The sequence below is a fragment of the Lepidochelys olivacea genome, assembly GCF_965140295.1.
Source record: "Lepidochelys olivacea isolate rLepOli2 genome assembly, chromosome: 4".
Taxonomy (NCBI): Eukaryota; Metazoa; Chordata; order Testudines; family Cheloniidae; genus Lepidochelys; species Lepidochelys olivacea.
This window is the reverse complement of record NC_140414.1, coordinates 18,867,165-18,893,891: the sequence shown is the minus strand read 5'-3', so window position 1 is coordinate 18,893,891 and position 26,727 is coordinate 18,867,165. Positions and strand designations below refer to the sequence as shown.

General features: G+C 41.1%; 1 protein-coding gene across 7 annotated transcripts in view; it reads left to right on the top strand.

Moving 5' to 3' along the window:
• Nucleotides 1–23,289, top strand: part of SLC4A4 (solute carrier family 4 member 4) — a 260,588-nt gene extending 237,299 nt beyond the window's left edge. For 3 of the 7 annotated variants that reach the window (XM_084625777.1, XM_084625779.1, XM_084625781.1), the window contains 7 exons: nt 981–1,159; nt 2,567–2,639; nt 7,611–7,679; nt 9,215–9,388; nt 11,561–11,722; nt 17,947–18,026; nt 19,455–23,289. In XM_084625777.1, the coding sequence (XP_084481903.1) occupies nt 981–1,159; nt 2,567–2,639; nt 7,611–7,679; nt 9,215–9,388; nt 11,561–11,722; nt 17,947–18,026; nt 19,455–19,560 (843 nt within the window). In that variant the 3' untranslated portion in view covers nt 19,561–23,289. Of the gene's footprint in view, nt 1–980; nt 1,160–2,566; nt 2,640–7,610; nt 7,680–9,214; nt 9,389–11,560; nt 11,723–15,242; nt 15,340–17,946; nt 18,027–19,454 lie in introns of all 7 variants that reach the window. The other 4 variants (XM_084625783.1, XM_084625782.1, XM_084625778.1 and 1 more) reach the window with 3 other exon arrangements.
• The last annotated feature ends 3,438 nt before the right edge of the window (nt 23,290–26,727 follow it).

Below are 26,727 nucleotides of genomic sequence, written 5' to 3'. Positions count from 1 at the left end.
TCTGCTGTGTCTAGAGAAACGCCCTGTTGTAACTGGGTTTGAGGATAACCGCTAACTCTCCCTTGTAAACCACTGTCTTGCTTTTTAGGTAGTTGCACCATGCCCCCCCGCACTTTCTGAGTTCTCTTGTTGTCATGGGGTGCAAATGGACTGTTCTGTTTTCTAAGACTCTGCTGCAATTTTGTAGGGGTCTTGGACATGTGATTGATAAGAGCAGGATTTCTAAGGATGGGAAAGTGGACAATGTCATTACAGATAATTTTGCAGGAGTCTTGGGCATGTGATTTCCTTGTCAACACAATAGCTAATAAAGTAAGGGTCACAGTTAACTATAAAAATGGCACTGTACAATGGTGTGTTTGGGGGGTTGTTTTTTAAAAGGGCCCATTACCAAGTGAAAGAATGGGCAGTCTAGAGCAGCGTTGAAATACCCTGCAAGATTATACCCAGAAAATACATATATTTTTAGTACTTGAATATAATATTGTTTGGATCGTTTAAATTCCTGCCAAGATTCAGTGTACATCCAGTCTAATTTTTGCCGCTTTCTGCAGCTGTTCTCAGCCCATAGCTTGATTTGACTAATACCCTTTGTATGGAGTTATTTTGCTGGTGGGTGGGCTTGAACTCCATCAATTTCACCCCTTCCCGCATATAGTATATATGCATGTTTTGTAAATACGGTGATCAATTAATTACTGGTGGACTTTCTGCAATTTTGATCTCTTCCGAAATTGCTCACAAGGCTGCCTACCCCCTTTATTTGTTAAGTCACCCACCACTGTAATATATACCTGTGTGCAGCAGCTACATTGATAATTCAGCCTCTAAAGATCATCAGGTCATACTCTGCTAACATCTGATCAAGATGACTTGTGTGCCATTACCATCAATCTAGAACTATGAGAAGGTCCTGGTGTTCTCAAACATTTGATGGTTAGCTGAATGCTATAACGTTTGTTGCCTGTGTCCCTCCACAGAAAGGTGCTGGCTATCATCTGGATTTGTTTTGGGTGGCTATTCTGATGATTATATGTTCCTTCATGGCCCTGCCCTGGTACGTTGCTGCTACTGTGATCTCCATTGCCCACATCGATAGCTTGAAGATGGAGACCGAGACCTCAGCACCTGGAGAACAGCCCAAGTTTCTGGGAGTGAGGTATGGCAAACCAAAAGTGGCCTTGTTTGCATGCAAAGATCAGTGTATGCTGTAAGTGATCTAGCACCAAACAGGACAAAGGCAGAGACACTCGGGAATAGATGTCAGATTTACAGCACATTTTCAACTCAGCTGAGATTTCCTTAGAACTCTTTTAGTCCTCATTGGTTTTATTCACTTAGAAGTTTGTATTGAGTAGACCCTCTCCAGGGTTGTTTCCTAAAAGGGAAAAAAGTTGTCTTAAAACTTCCGGTTTGTGTGGGAGTGAGAGAGAGAGAGACTGAAACTTTTAATAAGTTATATATTGTTTTTCACTGCTTTGGGAGTGAAATATGTAGGCTGAGATTTTTCAAAGCTGACTAGGAGACTTGGCCACAAAACTCCCAGAGGAGTGTTGCTAATTTTCCTAGTTAGCTTTGACAGCTGATCTGTAGTAAGAGCTGGCTTTCTGAGGATGGGAAAGTGGACAATGTCATCACAGATAATTTTGTAATTGGAAATTAGACAGACAGACATGATCAAATACAGTCGCCAAAAAATTCAAACTTGGGGTGCCTAAAGCAACCAGCTCTACCTAATCGGGTAATTTAATGCAATATTTAGGTACCCAAACTGAGTGGTCTTAAGTGACTTCAGCAGGAGAGCTGTGCATCTGAAATTCAGGCCACTTACTTAGGTGCTTAAATGTGAATTTAGGTACCTAACTTTACATACTCGAAAATGTTTGCCAGTGTATTTTCAGACTTGCTGAGCAACCCTGGCTCCCTCTGAGGGCAATGAGAAGTGCAGATGCTCAGACTTCCACAGAAAGTCAGACCAATAGTGCATGACTTCCTTCTGTACTTGTGCTGACCAGCAAACAGAACTGTGGTTTCCTTCTTAGACGAGGATTCAAAATATGCCACCAACTAATGAGTCCACAGCAAATGATTTATCACTGATATGCATATAAGACAAATTGCCAGTCACATACAAAGAATTTAGCCTGCCCATTTGATGGCTTGTGACATTACATTTTCAAACATGTTCCCCTAATATTGATTTGTAACATCCTACTGATTTGCCAGTCATGTGTTTGTTGTTTAGCTATCTGAGTAAAAATGACACTCTGGGAATAGTCTCAATTTTCAAAGGAGCCAGATTTTCAAAGATGGGTGCAAACTGCTGTACCCACAAATCAGGCACTTGGAGAAACATGCAAATACATTTTTTTTTTTGCATTAGCAAACAGTGTGCATGTTCAACCTGTGCGCATGATGTTTCTGGCCGTACCGTTGCCACCCACCTTTGAAAATCTGGCCTCAAAACCTAATCTTTAGAGTCTATGGTTTTTTTGGAGAGTTGAACAGAGAATGAAACCTAGGAGAAAGCAGGAGCTAGACTGGTAACTGTCTGATTTGGTTTCAGGGAGCAGAGAGTCACTGGAGTCATTGTATTCATTCTCACTGGTGTGTCAGTCTTTATGGCTCCCATCTTGAAGGTAAATATGTTAAATTTCCCCCTTTTCTTTCTTTCTTGGGACACTGAAAGATAAAGAAGCTGCCCACACTGCAATAACAGACTGTTCTTATGATAAGACTGTCATCATAGCAGTATGGAAAAGGAGATTAGGGAGAATTATTGATGTAGTTTTATAATTTAGTGAGAGCTTAAAATACATGATTTTTTCCTCCTAAAAAGTTTATCTGTAGGGTGATACAGTGTTGCCAAGAAATTTCAAGGTTGGTCTTTTTTGTTTTAATATAAGAGTTGCTTTAAATGTTTGTGTGCAGCACTGTTGTTCTACTTCATATGTTTCATGCATCTGCCACATACATGTGCTCATGCAAAATATACTGCAGACAAACTAGGAGAGCTTGTTGAAGCCATGCTGGAAGCATGGTTGATAGCACAATGTATTTGCTCCATGGAAGACACCAGTTTACAATGAATGTATAGTCAAGAAAAAGAAATTTGAAATTATGTAAGTGTATTTGTACAGCCATTTACATACTGCTTTGCATCACTGGCATGGCACAAAGAAGTCAGAGTATATCACTGAATCTGGTCCTTGCACCTTGAGTCAATGGGAGGTGAAGGAACGGCAGGATTGTGGTATTGATTATCTCAGCTTGGGGGTGACAAAGAAAGTTTCAGATTGATTCCCTTTCCAAACTTCCCAGAGTGACTTCACTTTATAGTCTTGGAGGAGGCTGCCAGGTGAAGAATTAGGATTGTTTCTTCAGCATGTATCAGAGGGATGGATATGGTGTGAGATGTGCTTTATGCATGCATCCAGGGCATCCACATATCGTATGTACCAGGAAATCAATGAGCATATCCAAAATAAGACAATCCTTTAGTTCATTCTGTTAGTACCGAGGAATCCAATTCTTGTAGTAGATGTTAGTTGCCATGAATAACTTTTCAGTGATCTCACGTATGAGTGTAGAGAATTTTACATTTGGCACCCAGCTCATGGTGTGTGTTTACGATTCAGAGTGTAGACATGACATAGATGATGAAGAGTATAAAAAATTCCTGGCAATCCATAAAGTTCAGCTGGTCTGAGCTAACAGAGCTACTCCATGGGTAAAATTCTGACCCCACTAAAGTCAATGGAGTTTTCTCACTGACTCCAGTAGGTCCTGGATTTAAGCCCATTAGGTCCAGTTGTCAGAGCACGCATCTGGTCCATGCTAGGTTCATAAAACTTGCTTTGCCTTTGAACAGAACAACCAAGAGAACTGAACTTCTAGGCTTTCTCCTCTTAAATCAGTTATATTTCCATCCCTCAGAAATACTGCCCACCTGAGCAGTATGCAAAGTGTGTGCATATGAGGAGGATGATATAGAAATGCAATTTCTTAATTTCCTCATTTTTCCTGATAGCCAGCCAATAGCGTTCCGCCCAGGCGCTGATCAGCTCTGCCTCTGACTTCTTTCTTTAAAACTCATTCCCCTTGGGTTTTTGTCAGTTTGCTACAGCATAGATGTTTGCCTATTTTTCAAGATCGGGGATTTATTTGCATACAGCTTCATACATATATGTTACCATTAATGCATCATTAGATCACAGAACAACACTAGGGAAGCTAGTTACACATCTCTGGTGCAGGAACTCTTCTATTTGCATATTAGACTTTTGTGGTGATGATTATTTATTTATAGCATCCAAGATACAGGCAGTAATGGGGAACACGTCCCAGCCCTGCGGATTTAGAGTTTAAAGGCACAATCGAGGGCAATGCAGAACAGTAACATTATGCTATAGAAACAGCGGCAGGGGCCATAGTAATTGAATGATGCAACAGGTAGGTATTGTAAGGGAGAAGGCAAGTGAGAGCTTTACATATATTAATCAGAGAGCAGTGTCATGGAAAGGCATGAGTGAGCAAAGGGGAAGATGTGACCCTGGGGTGGAGATGAGGGCAGGAATGTGGGGAGGGGCAGGTGGTACCAAGTGCCTTGAAGGCGAAGAGAAGAATCTTATCTTTTTTTTTAAATAATCAAAACTTTCCTATTCTAGATTTCAGTGGCTGGTTTTACAAGTAGTAAATTCCTCATCATGGTTCTTCTTAACTCTTCTCCTCCTCCCCCCCCCCCTCTTTAATTTCATGCTTAGTTTGATGCATTTGGTTGTTACTTTGTGGCCTTTCCCTGCAGAAATCTGTTCCCTTCCCTTGCTGTGCTTTTTTATTTCTAAGCAAGGATTGCTCTGTTCACTGATCTATTTTACACACTTGCCTGAAGGACGCGTATGGGGTAAAGTCTGTGGGATAGAGCTGTATGATTCCCATTAAGGTCAGTAGGAGTTACTTGGCAAAATTCCAGAACCTTTAACAAAACTCAGCAGTGGATTCTGCTCTTGTAAGAACTGCCTCGTGGAATGCCTTGTCAAACCTACACACCTTATGATGCCAACAGTAAACTGAATACTAACAAGCCCAAATTCAATAAAACAGTCAGTGAAATGAATAACTGCAGGTTTGGGGGTTTTTTTATGTCCCTGATTCTTCCACTCAGTAACTGCAGATCTGAGTTCCTGCTAAGAGAATGATAAGCAGTTTCCTATAAATACATTTTTTTTCTTTAGTTGGCCAGCAACAGGTTTGCTTTGAGTCTGTCAGCTAGCAGTCCCTTCCCTTCCCAGAGAATACATTGCCAGCATGAAATCTTCCAGAACTAAAGCACTGTACGTTTCCTACACAACTGGATTAGGTTAAGCATGATACTGTACCTTGACTTCACTGAGGAGTGAGTTACGTGTTTGTTTATCCTGCAACAGTGCAATGATACTCAAATACTTTTTATTTAAAAAAAAAAGAGAGAGCGAGAGAAACAGCACAGAAAAACTTAAGAGCTGAACTAAGATCTCCACAAACTTTCGACCCATCTTGCTTCAGGAGACATTGTCTTGTCTTATCCCTCGGACGCCGCAGTAATGCAAACAACATAAAGTGAGACATTTTTTTTCTTTCCTACAGCGCACTGTCAGAAGGTTGTGGCAAGCAGGCTGCAGGAAAATCATTTAGCTTTTAAAATGGAATATAAATGAGTCCCACTCAGTGAAGCAAGTGCTGCAAACAAAGCCACAATAAGGATTAATGTACAGCAGAGAGACTTGCAGAAGCTGGTGGGGAAATGAGGCACAGTTGAGAAATGGGCAGCACATCCTCATTAAGGCCTTGATCCTGCACAAACGTATGCATGCTTAACTTCAGGCGCATGCTTAACTTAGGCCCATTGCCGTCAGCACAGCTATTTTTCTTTTCAAAGTTAAATGTGTGCATAAGTGTTTGCAGGATCCAGGCCTGAAGAAGTACTTGTATGCCACTGTGTTTATAACCTAGGAAAGGGTGAGTAATCACATAGTGGGAATACAATAAAAAGTTCTGTTGTCCTGCTCAAAACTTGTGCATTAAAGATGTTAAAGAAATGCGTCACTCAAAAGAAAAATGGAATGTACTCTTAGTTCAGTGATGAAGTGAGCCGTAGCTCACGAAAGCTTAGGCTCAGATAAATTGGTTAGTCTCTAAAATGCCAGAAGTCCTCCTTTTTTTTTTTTTTTTTGAAGTTCAGAGAGGCATTGGATGTGCAGTGCCTGCCCTGCAGTGGTGGTTGCGAGTCATTACACTGACTGCTTTTCTCACCGCAGGGGGACTGATGCAGGAACTGCTCTTTTGCTTGGTGTCAAAGAAGTTATATTAAGGATTTCAAGGCCATCTTGTATTTGGACCATCGTATGATATTTTGATTAACAACATGTCATGTTTATTACAAATAACTTTGCTGCTCAGCTGAGGGACTCTTTCATTTTTGGCAAGCTGGGCGGTTATTTTGCTGCTGATAAAGGCTTTTTGTCTGCAGTTGGAGTGCCAGATTTAAAAAAAAAAACAATTTCCCATGCACAGCCATCTGTTGCACAGTGTGGTTCAGTGCTTTGAAACAGCTTCCATCCCATGCTAGGGGGATTGCGTTCAATGGGGGGTGAAGTGATCCCTATGTATCACCTGCCTGGGAAGGGTATTGAGTTTGTACTAATCAATGAATATTTATAAAGCACTTTGAGACCTTTCGATTAAAGGTAGAGCCTGACCAAGCAGCTGGGCTGGGAACTTGGCAGATGCAGGGCAGGTTGAAATAGCCTATATTGCAGGGAGTGGGATAGCTACAAAGGTGGCTCCTCTAGCATTGATCCCTCCAAGCCATGCAGAGGGACCCACTCCCTGTCTGGCTCCCCAGCATCCAGCCTAAACATTACCCATTCCATTGCAAAGGGGCCTGTTGTGTCGGGTGGGCTGGGCTTGCCACTTACGTGAGTGCAAAGTGGTGGTGGTGTTTGGAAGGCAGGTTTGGCAAGTGAGATGATGACTCACAATTGTTAGCCCATGAGTAGTTATGAATTAACGTGGGTCAAGGATTGGACGAAGAATAAGAGGGTTGGTTCACATCATTATCTAATCTCTGGTTTGGAACTCTTATGAGAACAACTTTCTTTCCAGAGACTGGCAATATGATGGGAATATAGTCTCTTTCCTTTTGGGAGGCAGCATTTCTGCATTCAGTCTTATTCAAAACCAACAAGTGCAGGGACACAGGCTCATTTTACAACTTTTTAAAAACTTTTAACCTTATTGGAACATGTTTCCCACCCCCTGACTCTGCCTCCTGGTTGGGCCGGCTTCACTTCCCTTCTCTGCTGGGCAGATTTTTGTGTTGTATGAGCCCTGTTCTCTCCCAGTGTAATTACATCTGCCCTTTAGCTATTTATTTTTAACACAACAAGTGCTCTCCCGTTCACTAAAATACAGTATAAAACTTGCTAATTTCTATGACTTGGCATTACTCATATGCGTATGAAGTTCAGGGTTAGCACAGGATATGAATTCTGTTACTCTCTCTGTACCAACTAGATGATTGATTGAGGTTATTCACTGTAGTTTTTTCACCACTCTTTTCCTTCCCCTAGTTTATTCCTATGCCTGTGCTCTATGGAGTGTTCCTCTACATGGGTGTCGCTTCCCTTAATGGAGTGCAGGTAAGTTCCCATAGCAACCAAACCACTCTGATATTTAAGGGTAGATTCTTTAAAGGACCTTGTCAAGAGGATGGCAATCATTAACCATTGCTCTTGTTTTAACTACTCACCATTTCCCTCCTCCTCCACCTCATTTTCATTCCAAAGGCTCTTACCAAGGCTTCACAAATATTGTGTTGTAGATGATATCAAATAAAAGCAACCTTTCCACAGGAGAGCACCAGTTCCGGCCTTCTGAGCCGTGGCAATGCCACAAGAAGCAATTGTAACCTTTTAAGTGTGTTCTCCGAGCGTGATTTAAAACCATCTCTCTGGCCACTTACTGACAAATACTGAGAACAGTGCTTGTTCACTTGCCGTAGTCCTGCTTCTTAGATGGCTCGGGCCTGTAACTGGCCCTGCTGCTTTGCATTAGAGAATCAAGTTAACAGGATTTATTGAGGTGGTATTATTCTCCAGCATGAACTGGTGGGAATAACTGAGCAAAGCCGAACGCCCTTTCTTTGTTATTGAGGAAATGTTACGTAAGGGAGCCTTTCTCCCAGGGCAGCCACTTTAATTGGCATTAGGAAGCTGGAAGTGGTTTTGTTACTTTCTATCACCTGCTAATTGCAAACTTCTTTTCCACTTAGCAGTATTTTAATGGGAAAAGACTACATGTTCTGTGGATGCCATCAGAATTTATTTTAAAAATGGCCCTGTCTTTCACCCCCTAGATTAAGATGAATCTGGTTTCAGAATCAGCCAGAAGTGGGCAAGAGGCCAGTGCTCTGGCAAGGGACAAGCAGTCGATTGTAATATTCACTACCCCTGGTTCTTCCAAGCAGAATTTCTCAGTGCTCTGGCCCAGGTGACCAGTGTGCTACAAAATGTTTGTTTTTCAGCTGTCCAAGGACAACTTCTGAGTGATAGGAAATCCTGGCTGGGGATTCGCTCCAACCTGTCTCTTCCAGTAGGGCTAGAGGCACTTCCCCTCTTACCAACTCCTCAGTCTGGTTTGTTTTTGACAGAGTCAGGTCCTCAGCTGCTGGCAATCGATGCCATTCCTATAGAACTATACTCTTTGCACCAGCTAAGGATCTTGCACTGGGGCTCTCATGTTATACACTGTCCAACATTTCCAAACCTAATGTTGGGCACCTAAATCCATATTTAGGCACCTTAATGTAACTGGCTTGACTTTGAGAAGTGCTGGGCAACCACAAATCCCATTGAAATCCATGGGAGCTACCGGTTTTTAGCACCTTTGAAAATCAAGTAAATCCATATTTAGGCAGCTAAATAGAAATTAAGAGCCTAACTTTAGGCACCCAGGTTTAAAAATTTTGCCCATTGTGCAGAACATAAAGGTTACTTAAAAGGGAAAGAACTCAGCCACAGGGGGCAAGGGTGTTTGGTTGTGTGTTGTTTTTGCAAGAAGAGCAGGTCACCATTGGTTCACAAATTAAGGGCCAACAATGCTTTATCGCTCCTTTTTGTGTATCAGCTACTCTGACTATTGTATTATTTAATTTTTTCTTCCCTCTCCTGCTCAGTTCATGGATCGTCTGAAGCTGCTTCTGATGCCTCTGAAACATCAGCCTGACTTCATTTATCTGCGTCACGTCCCGCTGCGCCGGGTCCACCTGTTCACTTTCCTGCAGGTGGTGTGTCTGGCCCTCCTCTGGATCCTCAAGTCAACTGTGGCTGCTATAATATTCCCAGTCATGGTAAGTGGAGCTGTCGAGTTTCTTCTTCATTTCAGGCTCCCTTTACTTAAACCACCCCACAAAACACATTACAGCACTAAGCTGCTAGACACTTAGCAAAGAACTTTTCTCATTCCATCCATCACACTTGATACAAGATTACAAGGGGAATGCTCTCCACGGCCTCTACTCTTTGTGTTAGTGGCTGCTTTTTCGCAAATCCTTTTGGGGAAAATGAGTCCATAAAGTTAATTTTTTTTCCAGGAAACCACAATTAATTTTGACCCATTTTTGTTGCCACAGTCAGATTTCCCACACCCTCCCTCTGAGCTATGTCCACATGTAAGACATGCATTGTTTTCCCTTGATAGTTCACATTAAATACTGCACAGAAGCCTTCTTCCGTGCTTCTCAATAACACAAACTGACAAAAGCAAAGGAATTTGAGGGCAGAGCTGTCCTCCGTGTCTTTTGCTTGTGTGCTGCTGTAACTCAGGATGGGGAAATTGAGAAAGTTAATTGGCTAAATCAGGAATGAGAAGTCGGCTTTTCTTGGAACTGTATGTCATAAAAATTAACAGTGGTTCATTTACTCATTCCATCTTTGGGGAAGTGTTTTTTGTTTTTCAATATTACATCAGATTCATTCTAAAATGTTGAGTAAATGTTTAAGGACACATTATTCACCCAATATATCATTGTGTAAACGTATACGGCTATTATATGGTATTTTACTCATAGAAAAGAACCTAGTGCACCTGGTAACACCACAGACCAGAAACCCCAACACTCCCACACTTTGGGGGAACTCAAATGCACGCTTTGCAGCAGTTTCCCTCTTTTATAATGGGTCAGAGCAAATCCCCAAACCTGAAGACAAGACACACCTACACAAACACATGATCCTTGGAAGAGCTTGGCTGCAAAACCAAACAGCACAGCTCAGGCCCTTCTCTTTGGTATAACTAGAACCTTTGAGAAGGTGAGGGTTTGAGAAAACCATAATCTTTGAGAAAACAATTATGCGTTTTCTCTTTGGTATAACTAGAACCCTTGGAGGTGAGGGTTTCATTCCAAACCTACTGTGATCGAAACAATACCTCCATTAATCTATACTCCGTAGAGTCTAGCCTCCAGCTTAAAGACAGTTCAGATTTCAGCTAGGCTCATGCCGGATGGCTCGTCATGAAACCGGGGCTAAACTTACCTTATTTCAGGCTTAATTAATAGGTGAGTCAAAGCCAACTGTAGTTGCACAATGTATGGTTTATCTAAAAAAGGGAGAGAGAGAGAGAGAGAAACAGAGAAAAAAATAAAGGGACGTGTTTACTCTTCTGTTGATGCTATTAACTGCATCAGCGTTGTTCCTTCTAAGAGCATTCACTGTGGTTCCACTGTGGAAACATTCCTATGTAGAAAGATACCTTTAAAATCAATATATCTGGTCTGCTGGCATATTAAGAGCCATATCTTTACAAAACAGTAAAAACATTTAGCAAAGGCATCTGAAAGAGACTGAGCTGGATTCTCTTTCTCGTGTGCACAATAAGCAGAGATCTGAATGGACTCCAGTTACAGACCCCCGGTTTGTTACACCTGTGCAAACCCCTGAAAGGCAGTGGGGCTGCACAGGGGTAACTGAGAGCCTGGCTTGGCCTGCAGAACTTCAGTTGCTGGTGGTGATTCACAAGAAGGCAAGAACCCAGCTAGACTTTTAGTTCCCAAGTTGAGTTTGAAGAACTGGCAGCTAGAGAGATCAGCCCTGTTTACTTGTAACCTAAGCACCTTTTAATACAGAAATAACTGTAACACAGTAACCATGGAACCACTCAATGCCATCTTTTCCAAAGTCATTTTTCAGGGTAGAATTGTAACTTACTTGTGACATGTTATAGTGTAAACCTGTATATTGTTCCTGTTTACACTGACTTGTGGTCACCTAAGACATTGAAACCTGGAGTCCAAATCAGCTACAGGGTTTAGATGTCCAACCTGATGTGAGCTATTCCAGTAGCCTATCAGATTTCCGACGTGTTAATTTGCAGACAGCACTGAGGCATCCGGGGAGAAGAACAGTGTCAGATTGAATACACACAGAGTAAAGCCAATATCCCTGACTAAAGGTAATGTGCTGCGTGAGTAAGGGGAATGGTAACATTTAAATACGGGAATGCTGAATTTCTGTCCCACCAGATCCTGGCACTTGTGGCAGTCAGAAAAGCCATGGACTACCTCTTCTCCCAGCATGACCTCAGTTTCCTTGACGACGTCATTCCAGAAAAGGACAAGAAGAAGAAAGAGGATGAGAAGAAGAAGAAAAAGAAGAAGGGCAGTCTGGATAGTGACAATGACGATGTAAGGAGCTTCCTGCAATTGTAAAGTAATAAACTCTAGCTTGTTAATACTGGGTGTCCCTAGGTGCACTCCCTCCTCATGGCTGGGTGCAGTGGCAACTCCTCCCTGCCTAGTTTGACTCAGACTCAGCATGATCTTTACCCGCTGCAGGCACCTGGCCCTGAGCATGTCATCTTTCAGATGTCCCTAACCTTCGCTGGTGGCGCTTTCATTTCCGAGAACGAAGAGTCACGTTTCCACATGCATATTCTACTCCGTGTCTATTGAAATGTTATGTGTTCTGAGTGCTCTCTCTTCCCCCAGTCTGTTTACGCCCTGACTCTCTTTCACTTTTGTTTTGCTCTTTAGGATGTACGTGCTCTGGGCAACCAGCTCCACTACCAGTGAAAATAACACACTTGTTTGGAGTATTCCATGGCTCTTTAATTAATTAATTCAATTTTTAAAAATTGACTTGCTTAGTCACATTCTGCAAGGTCTTTTGTTTGTGGTTGGTAATCCTGGCTTGAAAATTGAGAGAGGATAAGTGGCTGTCTAGAGTGTGATTTACTCGGAGCTCTAATCTCTGATTGTCGTGTGCATTAAAATAATGAAGCATAGCTGCAAATGTTGCTCTTAAGCGCTGTGACCTGATCCATGTGCCTTAGAATACTTCAGTTGTTTTTTTTGTTCCATATGCACTTAAACAAAAATATTGTCCTTGTGCCTTTAAAGCATTTCCCTACCAAGGCTTAATTTGAGGTCACATATCTATTAAATCACTCTCTCTCTCTGGGGGAGTTGGCTCTCTTTACCCCCAGCTGAATGACAATGGGGCTTTAACTACTTCAGCACAATGATGCGAAGAGTTTCGGCTGGTGTTAGTGGAGTTACTTCTTCCTATGCTCTGTGAAGAGCCTGACTACTGTGGCTGGGAGCAGAAGGATGCTCCCTTGAAGAGGAATGCTGCCATTCCTCCTAGGGGAAGAAAGAGGTGAAAAAATGGCACAAGTTGCACCTTCAATCTAGAAATTCCATGCAGGTACTTGTACAGTGCACCCCATTATCCTACCAGTCAGCCCGTAGGACACAAGTTTCAAAGCTTCTTCTAGGATCCATAATCAGTTGATCCATTGGACCAGCCCATGTCATACAGCTGCTAAGAATATTCCCAGAAGGTCCTACATTGCCCCCAGGCCCAACAACATTCCCTATACAGCACGGGAGCTGGACACATTGTGTCTGATTAAAAGGAAATTACTGGATTGATTTCTAACACTTTCAAAGATTATAGCAATACACCTGCGTGCAGGGTGGTTGTGATGGTTGTGTATCTAGTTATTGACATTTACAGTATTTGGTTGTATGGGAGGCTGGCTTACATAACATTCCTTTTAGTTAACATTTCTTAGGACATTTTTTCAGCACTCATTGCAACTGGATTCCTGCAGATAGTATGTGGTGGTGTATTTTTTCTTTTATTCTATACACCTGCCCTTGGGAGATGGCACAAGGCAGGTTATGTATAATGTATCAGTGAACTGGTGTTCAAAGATGACATTTTAGGGCATATATAATATACATGGCCTTAGAGAGAATGAACGAGGCAAGACCTGATGAGTTCTAAGTCAGGATTTGTTAGCAATTAGGTGCAGAGGCGGGAACAGCTCAAAGCACATGCAGGTATCCCATCCCTGGTTCCCTAGCCTACACCTTCAGAAATGTCTAGTGATTTTTGGGTGCCCATCATGAGACACCTTCAAGGCGTGCCAGAAGCGGAGCATGTTCTGAATGTCAGACCTCATGAAAGTGTTTCAAGTTGGGCTCCCAAACATTACTAGTAACTCTTAAAAAATTTTGGGCCACTATGTTTAGATCAGGATTCACATTTAGTAACCTTGTCAGAGCTGCCAAATGCTGAAGATGCAAAACCTTTAATGCTTTTCTTTTTTTGCATATTGAGATTTGAGATCTCTGTTCTTGCAGATGGTAATGTATAAAGAAGAACCTCTAGTGTCAGCATTTTCATCACATTTATTGTATTCGTTTGCCTGGAAACTGTGTTTTGTTGGAGGGGGCTATCGGGTAATTTGCGATGGCTTCACTACCTCTCTGGACGTTTGCTGTTAAACCATCCCTAAGCTCACAAAAATATTTCTGAAGAGCAAATGTTTTGCCTTTGAAATGTACCAGATTCCCACTGGAAACGTTTGTAAAATTCCCAACCATCAGTGCAGATACCACAAAACCTCTGTACAAGGTATTCCTACCCAACCTTTCAAATGGCATACCGTGCCGGGTCCGTCAATGCAGGACCTATATCTTTTCAGCAACAATGTCTAAACATTTCTAGCAAAGTGCAACTTAATATTAATTGCTTTCCCAGGTGCTGGTATGCCCTTCCTCGGTTATGAGAAAGTGTTTATTTAAATGGGTAACCACGGCTTTTAACTTATAAGCATGTTCTTTAAGTTCCACTGAAGTCAATGGGACTTAAGCATGTGCTTAAGCGTTTGCCTGAAAGGCAATCCAAATTAATAGAGTCTAGCCCTTCCTGTCGGTACACAATTCCTGGAACATGGTGTTTATCAGTTGCTAAGGGTCTGGGCCAAAGCCCATTAAGGGCCCTCAGGGAGAAAACATGTGGGACTTACTTGCTAAAGTACTGGCAACCCCTCTCTGAACTGAAAATACCTCAGAGTGCTGCCTGATGGTGCTAATTGCTTCGTCATGGTTCTGTTGGATTATAAAAGCCTTTAAAATGGAGAAAAGGAGGACTTGTGGCACCTTAGAGACTAACGCATTTATTTGAGCCTAAGCTTTCGTGAGCTACAGCTCATATCCGATGAAGTGAGCTGTAGCTCATGAAAGCTCATGCTCAAATAAATGCGTTAGTCTCTAAGGTGCCACAAGTCCTCCTTTTCTTTTTGCAGATACACACTAACAGGGCTGCTACTCTGAAACCTGTCTTAAATGGAGAGTGGAAGTAGGGAACTAAATTAAATGTAACTTGAATTTTAATTGGGACTGGTCATTTTTTTGAAGGGGGGGATAAAAAAGCCCACCTGACAGGATGCAGTGGGACTCTGCCCATCTCAGTTATAGAAACTTCAGAGGAAAAGAAACACCCCTGAGCTATTTCAGAAAGAAATGGCAGCCGAGGGATACTTCAGATGGGTTTTCACACACCTCAAGAATGCAGCATGCGTCTGTATGTTCCATTCAGCTTGGGGCAGTTGCCCCTCTGGCATCTTTGAGCTGGACACAGGGCAGAGTTTAAATTGGGGACAAGGGGAGTGGCAGAAGGTGAAAAGCTCCACTGTGTGTCTTTAATCTGTCTTGCTTTTGTAGTAAGGGAAGGGGAAGTATGGTGTGACGGGGCCGCTGAGTGCCTGGAAACAACTGAGGTGGACGATCCTTTTTCCCTTTCTCACTCCTCTCCACCAGTGGCTGTGTGAAGGATGAATTTAATATGTGGGGGACGCTAAGAGAGAGAGAGCAGTGGCAATATTCTAAGACCTTTTGCACGTTTCTTTCACAGTCCGACTGCCCCTACTCAGAAAATGTCCCAAGTATTAAAATTCCAATGGACATCATGGAACAGGAACCTTTCCTAAGTGATAGCAAACCTTCCGACAGTGAGTAGAACTAACCTCTTGCATGCCTGCTTGAGTGTGACTTGCACTGCCAAAAAGATACACACAAATATGCACATACGGATTGAATTTTTAAAAAAAATCTGTCCTATCCCTTAGAAGTTTTCTTTTCTCCTTTTTTAAAACAATTTCCAGGCCTCTAGTTTTTGGGGGAGGTTTGTTTTTTTCTTTTTCTTTTTACAAGTTTTGTGTTATCCTTCTTGGTGCCTCCACCTTAACTGCCTCTACTCAGCTACTAACAGGTCTCTCGCTAGCTCTCTCTCTCTCTCTCTAACCCTCTAAATCATCCAGTCCATTTCTGCCTGTTGTTGTGTGTGTCTTGGTGTGGTATCTACTTGGTTTCTCTCCCTTGCTGTTAATGTTCTGGATTGCAGCGGGTAGAAACAGTACCACTGTCCATTACTGTTTTGTTTCCTTAGGTCCCCAAAAATCAGCACTTAACAAATTAGGCCTGTCATTGATCTTCTTAAATCATTTAATTGACAAGGCGATGATCATTTAAACCATGCAGCATTAACATATTTGCCTTCTTAGGTGACTTGCGTTTGTGTTACATCTGTTCCTTCTCTTTTGGTTTTTTTATTCTAATATCCATGATTGATTGTATTTTATTCCCCATTGTTAATCTTTATTTATAGCCAGTCGCATTTTCTAGTGTTATAATGTGTTTGATAAACCTGGAATTTCAGATTAATTGCCATGAGTTATCTCGGGGTGTTTGTCAGCTTTTTAAAATGACAAGCAGCAGACGAAAACGCTGTTTGGGAATAATGGAATTGGAGGGGAAACACAAATTATTGTATTAAAACAATTATTGAGATGCTGGCAATGACCATTTAAGGGTCAAATAGTGAATTAACTTTGGCTTTATTTATGTTCTCTGTTGATGAAAGCTTATGGCTGCATTGTACTGCAATTTGGAATTTCATAGCTATCCACTTTCCTTTTTGTTGAAAAGGAATCCTGTCAATGTATAGGCCCAGAAAATATCATTTTAAAAAGTGAACAAGTGACTTAGGCTATGTCTACACTATAATCTTAAATTGGCCCATTGATTGTAATCAATGGGATGTAGGTGCTTTTGAAAATTGTACCTATAATAGTGTGTGTGTGTGAGAGAGAGACAGAGAAACCTTGATATGTATAGAAATCCAAATACAACAACATTATTGTGATCATGAGAACCAAAAAGTGATGCAGACAACTCTTGTTTCACTGACCAAATGGACTGAAATGCTAAAAATTAAGAGTTTCACAACTTACTCCATTTGAATAATTTAAAGTGGTGTTAACGTGACAGGCAAAAGCATTTTTCAAATATGATTTTTATTTGGACATTGCCCCAGTACTGTAGATGTAAAATCTGATTCAGCCTCCCTGCTGATCAGATACATGAGAAAAATAAATCACCTAATATGGTGAACTGCACAAAATTGCAGGAGGCTTATCATGGCTCTCAGCTGAATGATCCCACTTTGACCCCCTTTGCAATGTCCGTGCATGTAAAAAAATAATGTAATCTCTCACTAGCATAATGCTGTATTACTATAGTTCAGGGTCTGTTGATATCTTCATAACAAATCAATTTATCAGAGCACTTCCCACTCCAGTGGTGAATTACTAAAACTTAAAGTAGCTTGAATAAATACTTTAGATGTATTTTTACATTTTGAAAAATATTGATTGAATCTTTTTGATTTAGAGGCAAGGCAAAAATTATAATGGAGGGTTTTCTTGCTCTTGAGAGAGTAGCTGGAATCTCTCTGCACTGTGGTATCATCATGTGAAAGGCTTTGTTCCAAAGTATAATACAAATAATACTTAGCACCTCTGCAGCATGTTCACAAATATTTAATTCATCCAGAAGGATGAGGTTCATCAGTTTTCACCACACACACACACAAACCAACAAATAATTATTTCCATTGATAACTGAAATTTGCAGCTAGGCGATGTAAGGAAAATGCTGCTTGAGAACTTAGTTTGCTTTAAGGATATTTACTCTGTACACTTTGACAGGGGATGTTGACAACTTGCGTCTTAACAGTTACAAAGCTTTAATTTTTTTCCACCTTCATGTTTGCGGTCATTAAATTATTCTGACCCTCCTATAATTTTCCACGAATTTAAATCAATAAAAGTTGGGGAAAAAAACTGTAAAATCCACATTATTATAAAAATTGAATTCTGCAGCCCTAACTACACCACCCTCCGGTTAAGTATGGAGTGAGTTTTCATGCTATATTTGGTTGGTCAGAACGTTAGAGGTGAAATTTCAAACCGTGCTGGGCCAATGAAATACACATGTAGTGGTGGGTGCCTGGATGTCTACCTCTTTACATGCACAGAGGCAAGTTTTGGTTGCAGTTTAAGTGACAACGTTTGAAAATTAGCGTTTTGTGTCCCACTGATGGCAGAGGTTTTCCCCCTCGAATTGACTGTGTGTTAGCTTGATTCAGCTGATGTCTTCCATGCTTTTTAGGAATCTGTGAAATTCCATGGTTAAATATTTGGGGACTTGCTAGAGGAGGAACGTCATATTTATAATGGCTGAATGCTGTGACAAAAGACTTTTTTTTTCTTAAACAGGAGAAAAATCACCAACATTCCTTGAACGCCATACATCGTGCTGATAAAATTCCTTTCCTTCAGTCACACACACTGCCAAGGTAGGTGCTTCTTCAGCATGGTCTCATGAGATGTACTGTATGCTCAGTAAATACAATGGAGGTGTGGCTCTCATGAGGTATATGATAGATCCAGGCTGAAAGGGAGGCTCACTTCGTAGTAGGGCAAAAAAAATAAAAATCTGTGTGGGGTTCAATCCAGTTCCCATTGACTTAATTGTATCAGGACACATAAATAATAACAGCTGAGTTGCTATAGCTTAGCAGAGGGACCTTGAGGAACTTGTCATTACCCTGAAACAACTGTTGCCGCAAAAGTAGTCTCATTGACAGATAGGATTTCCTTTAAATTTTAGAATTGTGTCTCGAGACAGACTGTGTACCAGTAAGGAATTATGCCAGACCACCGTAAGAAAGTTGAGATACTTGCTGCTGTTTAACTGCATCTATCTCCATGGGTGCTCATGCCTAGTAGGCGCAGACATCTGGGAAATGGTGATGCCTCTCCTTCATATCTTTGAGAGCATTCTCCAGAACAGGAGGAGGGTGGCCCAAGCAGTACTGCCTAACATTCCTCCCTCCCAAACACCTTCACTAGCAATGGAGCCACCTGCTGTAGTGAGGTTGCTCCAGGATTGGGTTTCAGGGGAGTGAGGTGGTCACAAGCACTTTACACAGGTGCTATGAGTGCAGCAGCAGATTGTGGGATAGCCCATGAAGAAATAGTCTGTAACATGAGTTTCATATGCCCCAATTCAGCCAGGTACTTACACACATGCTGCAGTTTAAGGAGTATGTACTTGACCAAACTCAGGCCACAGACAGGTTTCCAAGATGAAAAAAATCCTGTCCACACCAGAGTGGGAACTGTGATTAAAAACTCTTAACCATCACCCTCTTTAAACATGGCTGCAGTAGCATGGTTCTGAGCCCAGTGCTGCTGGTGAGAGATTTTGTCCAAGAATTCCCAAAGATTAGCAAGTGATCTCTTTATGTTGTTAAAATAAAAGGCTGCTGCATGACATGATGGGTCTCATGTATATTTAATTTCATTACACACCTATCTCTAATTATTCAGTGCAGGAGAATTGTTAGCTTCTTGCAGGATCAAGCCCCCAAGTTGGATTGTGCTAGGAATACATACCACAGACCGCAGCCACCACTGAATATTTGAGCTGTTGAATAGACATAATACAATATTCAGAAATGTAGTCCTCTGAATTCAGTGAGACTTGAATATTCATCCCCTAGACTAACAACATTTTACTTCTTACTGGCCAAATAATGCTTAAGCTTCCCCAATGAAAGTTAAGGTTTTCTCATGTGACTTGTCAATAGTTGCATGCACTAATAATGCAGCAGTGGTATTCTGTAATGAAGGAGTTGGGGAGAAATCACTTGACCCTTTCAGAATGCACTAGAAACAAATTCAGTCCATATGTTTTTACCTTGTTTTCTTTTTTCATTCAGCCCTCCACGAACTCCAGTGAAAGTTGTGCCTCAAATTAGAATAGAACTTGAGCCTGAAGACAATGGTTATTTCTGGAGGAGCAGGGGAACAGAAACTACTTTGTAACTTTTTTTGTTTGTTCAATTTTTTTTTGTCACCAGCCAAATATTAAAATGCTCTCTGCTGCATAGGTAAATCTGAAACACACTATACCTTGCCTTCTATCACTCAGACACACACACATCTCTCATTTTTTTAAGCAGAGGGCAGACGTATTAAGGATATATTATAAATACCTTTGTGAAATGTCAGAGGAACTGACGTTATCTTAGTTGTGAATCAGTGTGTCTTTTCTGTCTGGCAGAACAAAACTGACCTCCAGGCTAATTCAATGTCTTTACTACACTACTGGACAGTGCTGCTACACTAACTTGCTCTTAAAGGTACTTCACTCCCAGCACAGACAGACCAGTGCCAGCGTCGTAGCTTGTGTTCTGAAATGTCCCTTTCCTATGCAACTTTTTGTTTTAAAACACTTTAATGGACTTATCTGTCAGGTACACTGAAGAGTGTTATTTTCCTAGATTATTTTGTTTAAATTATGGGGCCTAACCTGCAACTTTTGTCAATTTTTTTAAACTTTTTTTTAATTACTGTAAAGAAAAATGAATTTTTCCTGCAGCAGGAAACATAGTTTGGAGTAGTTCTACCTCTTATTTCTAGATGCCAGGCTCTCTGTAAAAATGTATTGTACAATATGTGATTTTTACAAAAATTACACAATCTCCAAGTCATGGCATAGGGCTGGATCAGTTTTAATAATACCTTGCATCTGAAGCCTCCATTTGTTAATTTGTTTTTAAAGACTCTAGCTGTACATGAAGGTGACAGGATGTAAGTTAACTCTTGTGTGGTTTAGGAAGAGACTTACATTTAATGGCAATAACTGATGTGCTGATTGTATTAATTTTGTTGCTTTCCAATGCAGTATGGTTAGAATTATTTCATGTACAGACGTGTGTGTGTGTGTGACTGTACACATCTGCATGCAATCCAGCATGGACACCATAATCATATGGTTAAGGGGAAGATAGTTTTTAATCTTACTTATCAGGATATATATCCATAACATTTCCTACTTACTTAGGAAAGCCACCAATCAGTCTACACTCTGAATGCAGATAACTGTACTCCCCCAGATCCATTCACCATTGTGTATAGAACTTACCCTACTTCCTTACAACTTAGAATCCACAATGACAAAGATACCATTTAGAATGCATCTTTTTAAATAGATACAATATCCACACGCATTTGTCTGTTTGTTCACAAGCAAAGTAGGCAAAGGTCTATACTTTAAAGAATAGAGGATTAAAAAAACTCAAACCATTTTGGAAATTGGGCATTACACTGAAATTTATCCAGGTGACTGTCTGACAAGGTTCCATTGCTTTGGATGTGCATTAAATGTAGCGCACAGTCAAGGCATCATTTATCTTCCCTGGGGGAAATCATCCCAGTGCAGGGATAGGACTTAGTTGGTACTCAGCTAGGGGTCTGCTCCACTTTCAGGGCCTGATCAACTGCCCAATTAAGTCAAAGGAATTTCCACTCCATTGTTCCTTCAAGGGTCAGGGCCCCACTGTTAGATGCATATCTTTCACCTCCAACCCTCTCTTCTCTTGGGGAATTTCACTCAGTAAGGAAATGCTGACCCAGTCGACAGCATCTTGTTACGGAGACTTGGCACCAGATAGTACTGTTGCAGGCAGAGACTTTTATAAGGTCAAGAAATCTGGGGATTGGCACTCCACTTTTATTGGCCCCTAGCCCTTGATGGCATGCAGCTGCTCAATCCTGCTCCTGTTGAAATCTATGGGGGTCTTTCTGTGGGCTGAGTTTATTCTTACTGGCTTTAAGGGGCTGGCCCAATATTTGATACCATATGCATTTTAAAAGAAATTGTACGCCCCCACAAGCTACTTTCTAACACTTTGTACCTCAGGGGAAATGAAACTGCTGCAAGAGGACTACTAGCCTGCAAAGCTGTAATGAAAAGAACACAGCCCATCGTAAACATAAATGTCATGATAGTACTGAGACCTGGTATGCCAAATTTTAGCCTCCCAAGCCACACCACAGGCATAGTAGAGGGGTTTTTCTCTTGTCCAAATGTGCTACAGAAGTCTCTGGAAATGTTATTTTTAAATAAAATGCTGTATTGAAAGACATCGGAAATATGGACCATAATAATTGCAGCCTGGCCCTATTGAAGCTACAACAGTTTGCACCCATCCACAAACCAGCCCCTTATTATCCCACTGTCACTAGTATTATTTGGGCGCTACACCTATAACCCAGCAGCATATCCTGTTTAGCAACAATATTATACATAGTGGGGGGAGGGATGGTAAATACATTAAAAAGAAATGCCAAATACAGCAGCCCACCTTACATCAGCATTTAAAAAACAAATGTACACCCTCCCCATCCAATATCAGATCTAAATTCCAGTCCATGGTCAGTCCAGCTTTAGAGGGACAAAATAAAGAGTAATTTGCTGTCACTTGGAAAGTTTGACAAACGGAAGGAAATGCAGCCTTTCTTCCTTGGCAGATCAGCATACTGTAAACAGTCCAGCCCTGATTCTCCTAAGTGACATCTAAACCAGGAAGGGAGTGTATACTGCCTTCAGCTAACTGGAGGATGGATAATCAGGGTTGTGCTGTGTTAATTTAAAACATAAAACACTTTCATTCCTCTATAAAAATCACAACCCACTATAATGTGAAACAACAGAGCCATGTATGCATGTGTAGGATTTTGGTTTAGAGAAACGCAAATGTGCTGGCTGAGGAACGATTGAAATGAATGTTGGACAACAGCGGATTTCTTTAGAAAAGCACTGAAGAAAGAACGGCTTACAATGCACCCTCCTGTCTCACACCCCCAACAGAGCAAATATTTACATTTGCTATTACCTGGTGATCCATCTCCAGCAAATGAGGTCTTCCACTTTTGAACCATGTTAAAATGTACTTGAAATGTATTGACTGCTGATTTCTGATTGAGCTCTTATGCAGAGAGAGCGACATTGTTTGGGGATGGGACCAAAAAAAGTTGGTATTTTTCTCATCTATATACACACAATTCTTTTGTGGCAGAAGCTTGGGACTTTTCACGACAAAACACTAAACTGAAGGGTTGTTTGTTTGTTTCAAACGAACAAAAGACCTGCTTGCTCCAAAAGGTGAAATGCAGCAAAGTGGCCCTTTGATAGCCTATGTAGGGTCTCATGAAATAGCATTTCATTGCACTTTTTCAGCCTTGTGACAATAAATAGCAATTATGTCAGAAAAAAATCGGGGTGGGGGAGAAGGTTTGAGAGTGCTTTTAGGGGCTGAATTAAAGTCCACTGAAATCAATGAGCACCCTTAATTAGATGAGCTTCTAACAACACTTACAAACCTGCTACTCAGGGCTAATATTTAAAAAAAAACTACAGATAACTTTGTCCCAGACCTACAATGTGAAACAACTGGTGATTGTCTCATCTTTGTAGCCATTCCTATGGCTGATACATATATGTATTCATTACATTTTTGGAATCAACACGCACTTTCAGATACTTCTATTATTTTTAATCCTCTTAAGTCTGTATTTGCTTTGGAGGAGAGAATAAAAACTTATTTTAAAATGAAGTAGATCAAGATGGTGGAACAAAAAGGAAAAAAAACAGAAAACATTTCAATATATTAATGATTTTTTCCAGTAATATAAAACATGAAATTCCTTATAACAGTATAGTATTTTACAGTTTTATGAAGCTTTCTATTGTGACTTTTATGGAATCAAGAGATGAACAAGATGAGATATTTTAGCATTTATATTTTTCAAAATTAAATGTGTACTGAAAATAAAGTAACTTTATGCATTTGTTCGTTTCTGTTGTGATTCTCTCAGTTACTTCATTAAAGAAAGATTATTAGTATGCACAGGGAAATGTGTTTATCCTTTCTGGGCAAAATGTTTGACAGCAATTACCCCATTTTTAGGCTCATGGAGATAAACAGTTATTGTGAAACTTAGGCCAAGATCCTCAGTTGGTGTAAATCAGCATTGATAGAGGAAGATATGGCCCTTAGAGTTTTAATAATGTGCTTTAATATGATGGAATCATCATCCCTTTAGGACACTTTAAAACAAGAATCTTTCAGTATAGACTCCATATAAAATATTCTATACTACAACAAACCACAGGGTATCTGCAGAACAGGTTCAGCATAGGCAAGCACAGTGTGAGCTTCTGCATAGCACTCCGCCCCTATGTCTGGAGAGGCCATGTCTAGGAGCAAGATTTTCATTCACTAACTTCTAATTATTAAGATAGTTTTTGTGTCTTGCACATGGCTACCAAGAATCAGACTGAATGCCAGCTGCTCTCATACAGGCCACCAAATAGCCTCAAGATGTTACTGACTCCATTACTATTGACATAGCAATGAGTTTTAAAGTCTCCCAGCAGTAGTGTTGGTCAGGAATTTTTCAATCCAAAAAAACCAAAAACCAAGTCCCTGATTAGTCAAAATTCTTTGTGAAAACAGCATTAGGGTTCAACAAATTTCAACTTGAAAAGCTAATTCCACTGAAAAAATAAATGAAAAGTCAAGATCAACTGGAACGTTTTGAAATTATCAAAATGACTTTGAGATTGACTCTTCCCCCGCCCCCTTCAGAATAAGGAAATATTCATGGTATGGGAAAACTGTTTGCGCCTATCAGTGATAATAGATTGAGAATCACTTTTATCGTAGCACTCCCTGCCCGCCATTGCATAACTTGGGGATAGTCTGGTTTGCTCAAACCTAAGTTATACAAGTAAATCAACAAACAATGTGTTTTCCTTTTGCCGTAAACCACATATCAGAGTTCCATCATGACCCCATATTCATTTGACTTTTTTACACTCCCCAGAATGACTTTTGTTAAAGTACTGACATTTTGTTAAAGTAATTTGGAGGAGGGGAGGAGTTATTTGGGTCCATTTCTCTCCTCTCAATGATGCAAATCAGTAGTGACTACAGTGAACTCGAGGCTTACATTGGTGTAAGTATAATCAGAAATCAGGCCCTGTGGGCCATTTCTTTATTCCATTACACTACTTTAACACTAGTGTAAGTGCCCTCAAATGTAACAAAGTAGAGCATCAAACCCATTGTCTTCAGTGTTTGAGACAGAAGGATCCCCACTCCCCAAGGAAATACAACCCTATGTTTGTGGGGAACAGGAAAAAAAACAAAACAAAACAATGGTTTGCTCACACTTTCAGTTAGTTCCTGAATTATTTAAATGACTATAAAAATGAGACAGGACCATTTAGTTTGGCTGGGGGCTCTAGATGCTCCTGCAAAAGAGAGTCAGGGATGGTTCCTGCCCCAAAGTACTTGCACTCTAAGTACATAATGTTCAGAACTGTTCTGAAAGGACAAATGGGAAAAGCCAATTCATGACCGGTAGAAATAAAGGACAGAGAAAGCCCATCCTGCCCTCTGGAGCCTTGCCGTCCTGATAGGCTGAGAACAGAAGGGGTGACTTTAAACACAATCTCCATTTGATTGCGCTGTCAGTAGTTAAGAAAAACCTTCAGTTTTTCTACAGCTTTTCCCCCAAGCCGCCCCTCTGAAGTACTGCATTACAGTGTCTGTAGCTGTGCTCTGCCTGTGCCCAAGACCGAAGTGTTTAGCACATGCACAAAGAGTGCCGTAATCAATTTCTTAGACAGTGGTTTTCAATTTATCATTTGCAGACCCCCTAAAAACTTTCAAATGGAGTTGTGGACCCCTTTGGAAATCTTACACATGGTCTGCAGACCACTGGTTGAAAACCACTGTCTTAGGACGTTGCTGGATGCTGGAAACTCATCAGATGTTAAAAAGGCAGTTTGAATTTTCCCCTAGCATGGATACCATCATCCTAAAATCACACTAAGCTGTGTTTACATCACACCTGGTTAAAAAAACAAAACACAACCTAATACTAAAAATATTTTATTTACTAAGTCACCATATGGGATATAAAGCTCCTAAGGAATAACAGAATTCTTGCTATAGATAGTGTAAATATATTGAGCCAGATACTCTGCTGGTGTAAATCAGTGCAGTGCCATCAAAATCAAGTGTTGTGCTCATTTACACCACCTAGAGTCCTTGCCCACTGTTTGCTGAGTTATACACTGTAGGTACAAACGTAAGTAAGTTGTATAGGGTCAAATTCTACAGCTCTTCATGCTAAGTGCTACTTGCTTACCCAGGTGTCCCCACTGATGGCTATGGAATATTGAGCATGATTTAAGTCATGCTCAACTTTACCAACTGGATTGTAGAACTGGGCCCACAAGTACATCCTAGCAATGCAATGTCTTTAATTTGATGAGCAGAAGGGCCTTGATGCAACGAGCCAATAGCAGTAGGATCTGTGGCAATAAGTATGCAACAGAGCAGCCTGTACACAGTTTAAGGGGCAAATTTTCAGTCACAGAGAGTAGTTTGTAAGTCAAGGGGAGCTGGGTTCCTAGCAGCCCTCTGGACCTTTAAAGTCTCCACCCAGCCTCAAAGACAGGCTGGACTCCTCTGAATGTTCTTAGCCATCAGGTCAGAACACCTGCCTGTAAAGACGGTCAGCAGGCAAATACGGACTGCTGCCGCAGGGAGTAGGCAGAATGTCGGGCACCACACCGCCTCCTCCTGTCGCCAGTTGCTACTTTATATATTAACACCACAGTGTATGTAAGTTAGTTTACATAACATAGCACCACAACAGGAGCCTAAAGCCTGCAAGCCGCTTATCCTGTAGAGCTGGCATATAGTTGGGTTTGCTGAGTTATGCCTTGTCTGCCAGGAGAGCTTGTGATTAACAGTGGTGCATTCAAGAGTCTAATAGCTGCTGGGGAAAGTCAGGAGGGCTCACAGGAACCCCTTGTTAAAGAAGCATTTTATTACTAGGTTTTTCCTAACTGGCACCAGACCGAGCTGATGCACAAATCCACTTCTGGCAATTACAATAGCCACACCAGTCACAGACTCTAAATAAGCTCCTGGAGGCTCTGCAGAATCTTGCTCTGATTTGGTCACTCCTCCTGTCCCCTCCATCGTCAAGCACCACCCCCTGAGTCCCAGTATAACCCTTCTTTCTGGAACTCCCTGCCCGGAGACTTCTGACCTGCTTTTCTCAGAGCAGAAAACTCTTGGTTATCCCCTTGCTTTGACTCAGTAGCTAGGCACTACTGACTGCATT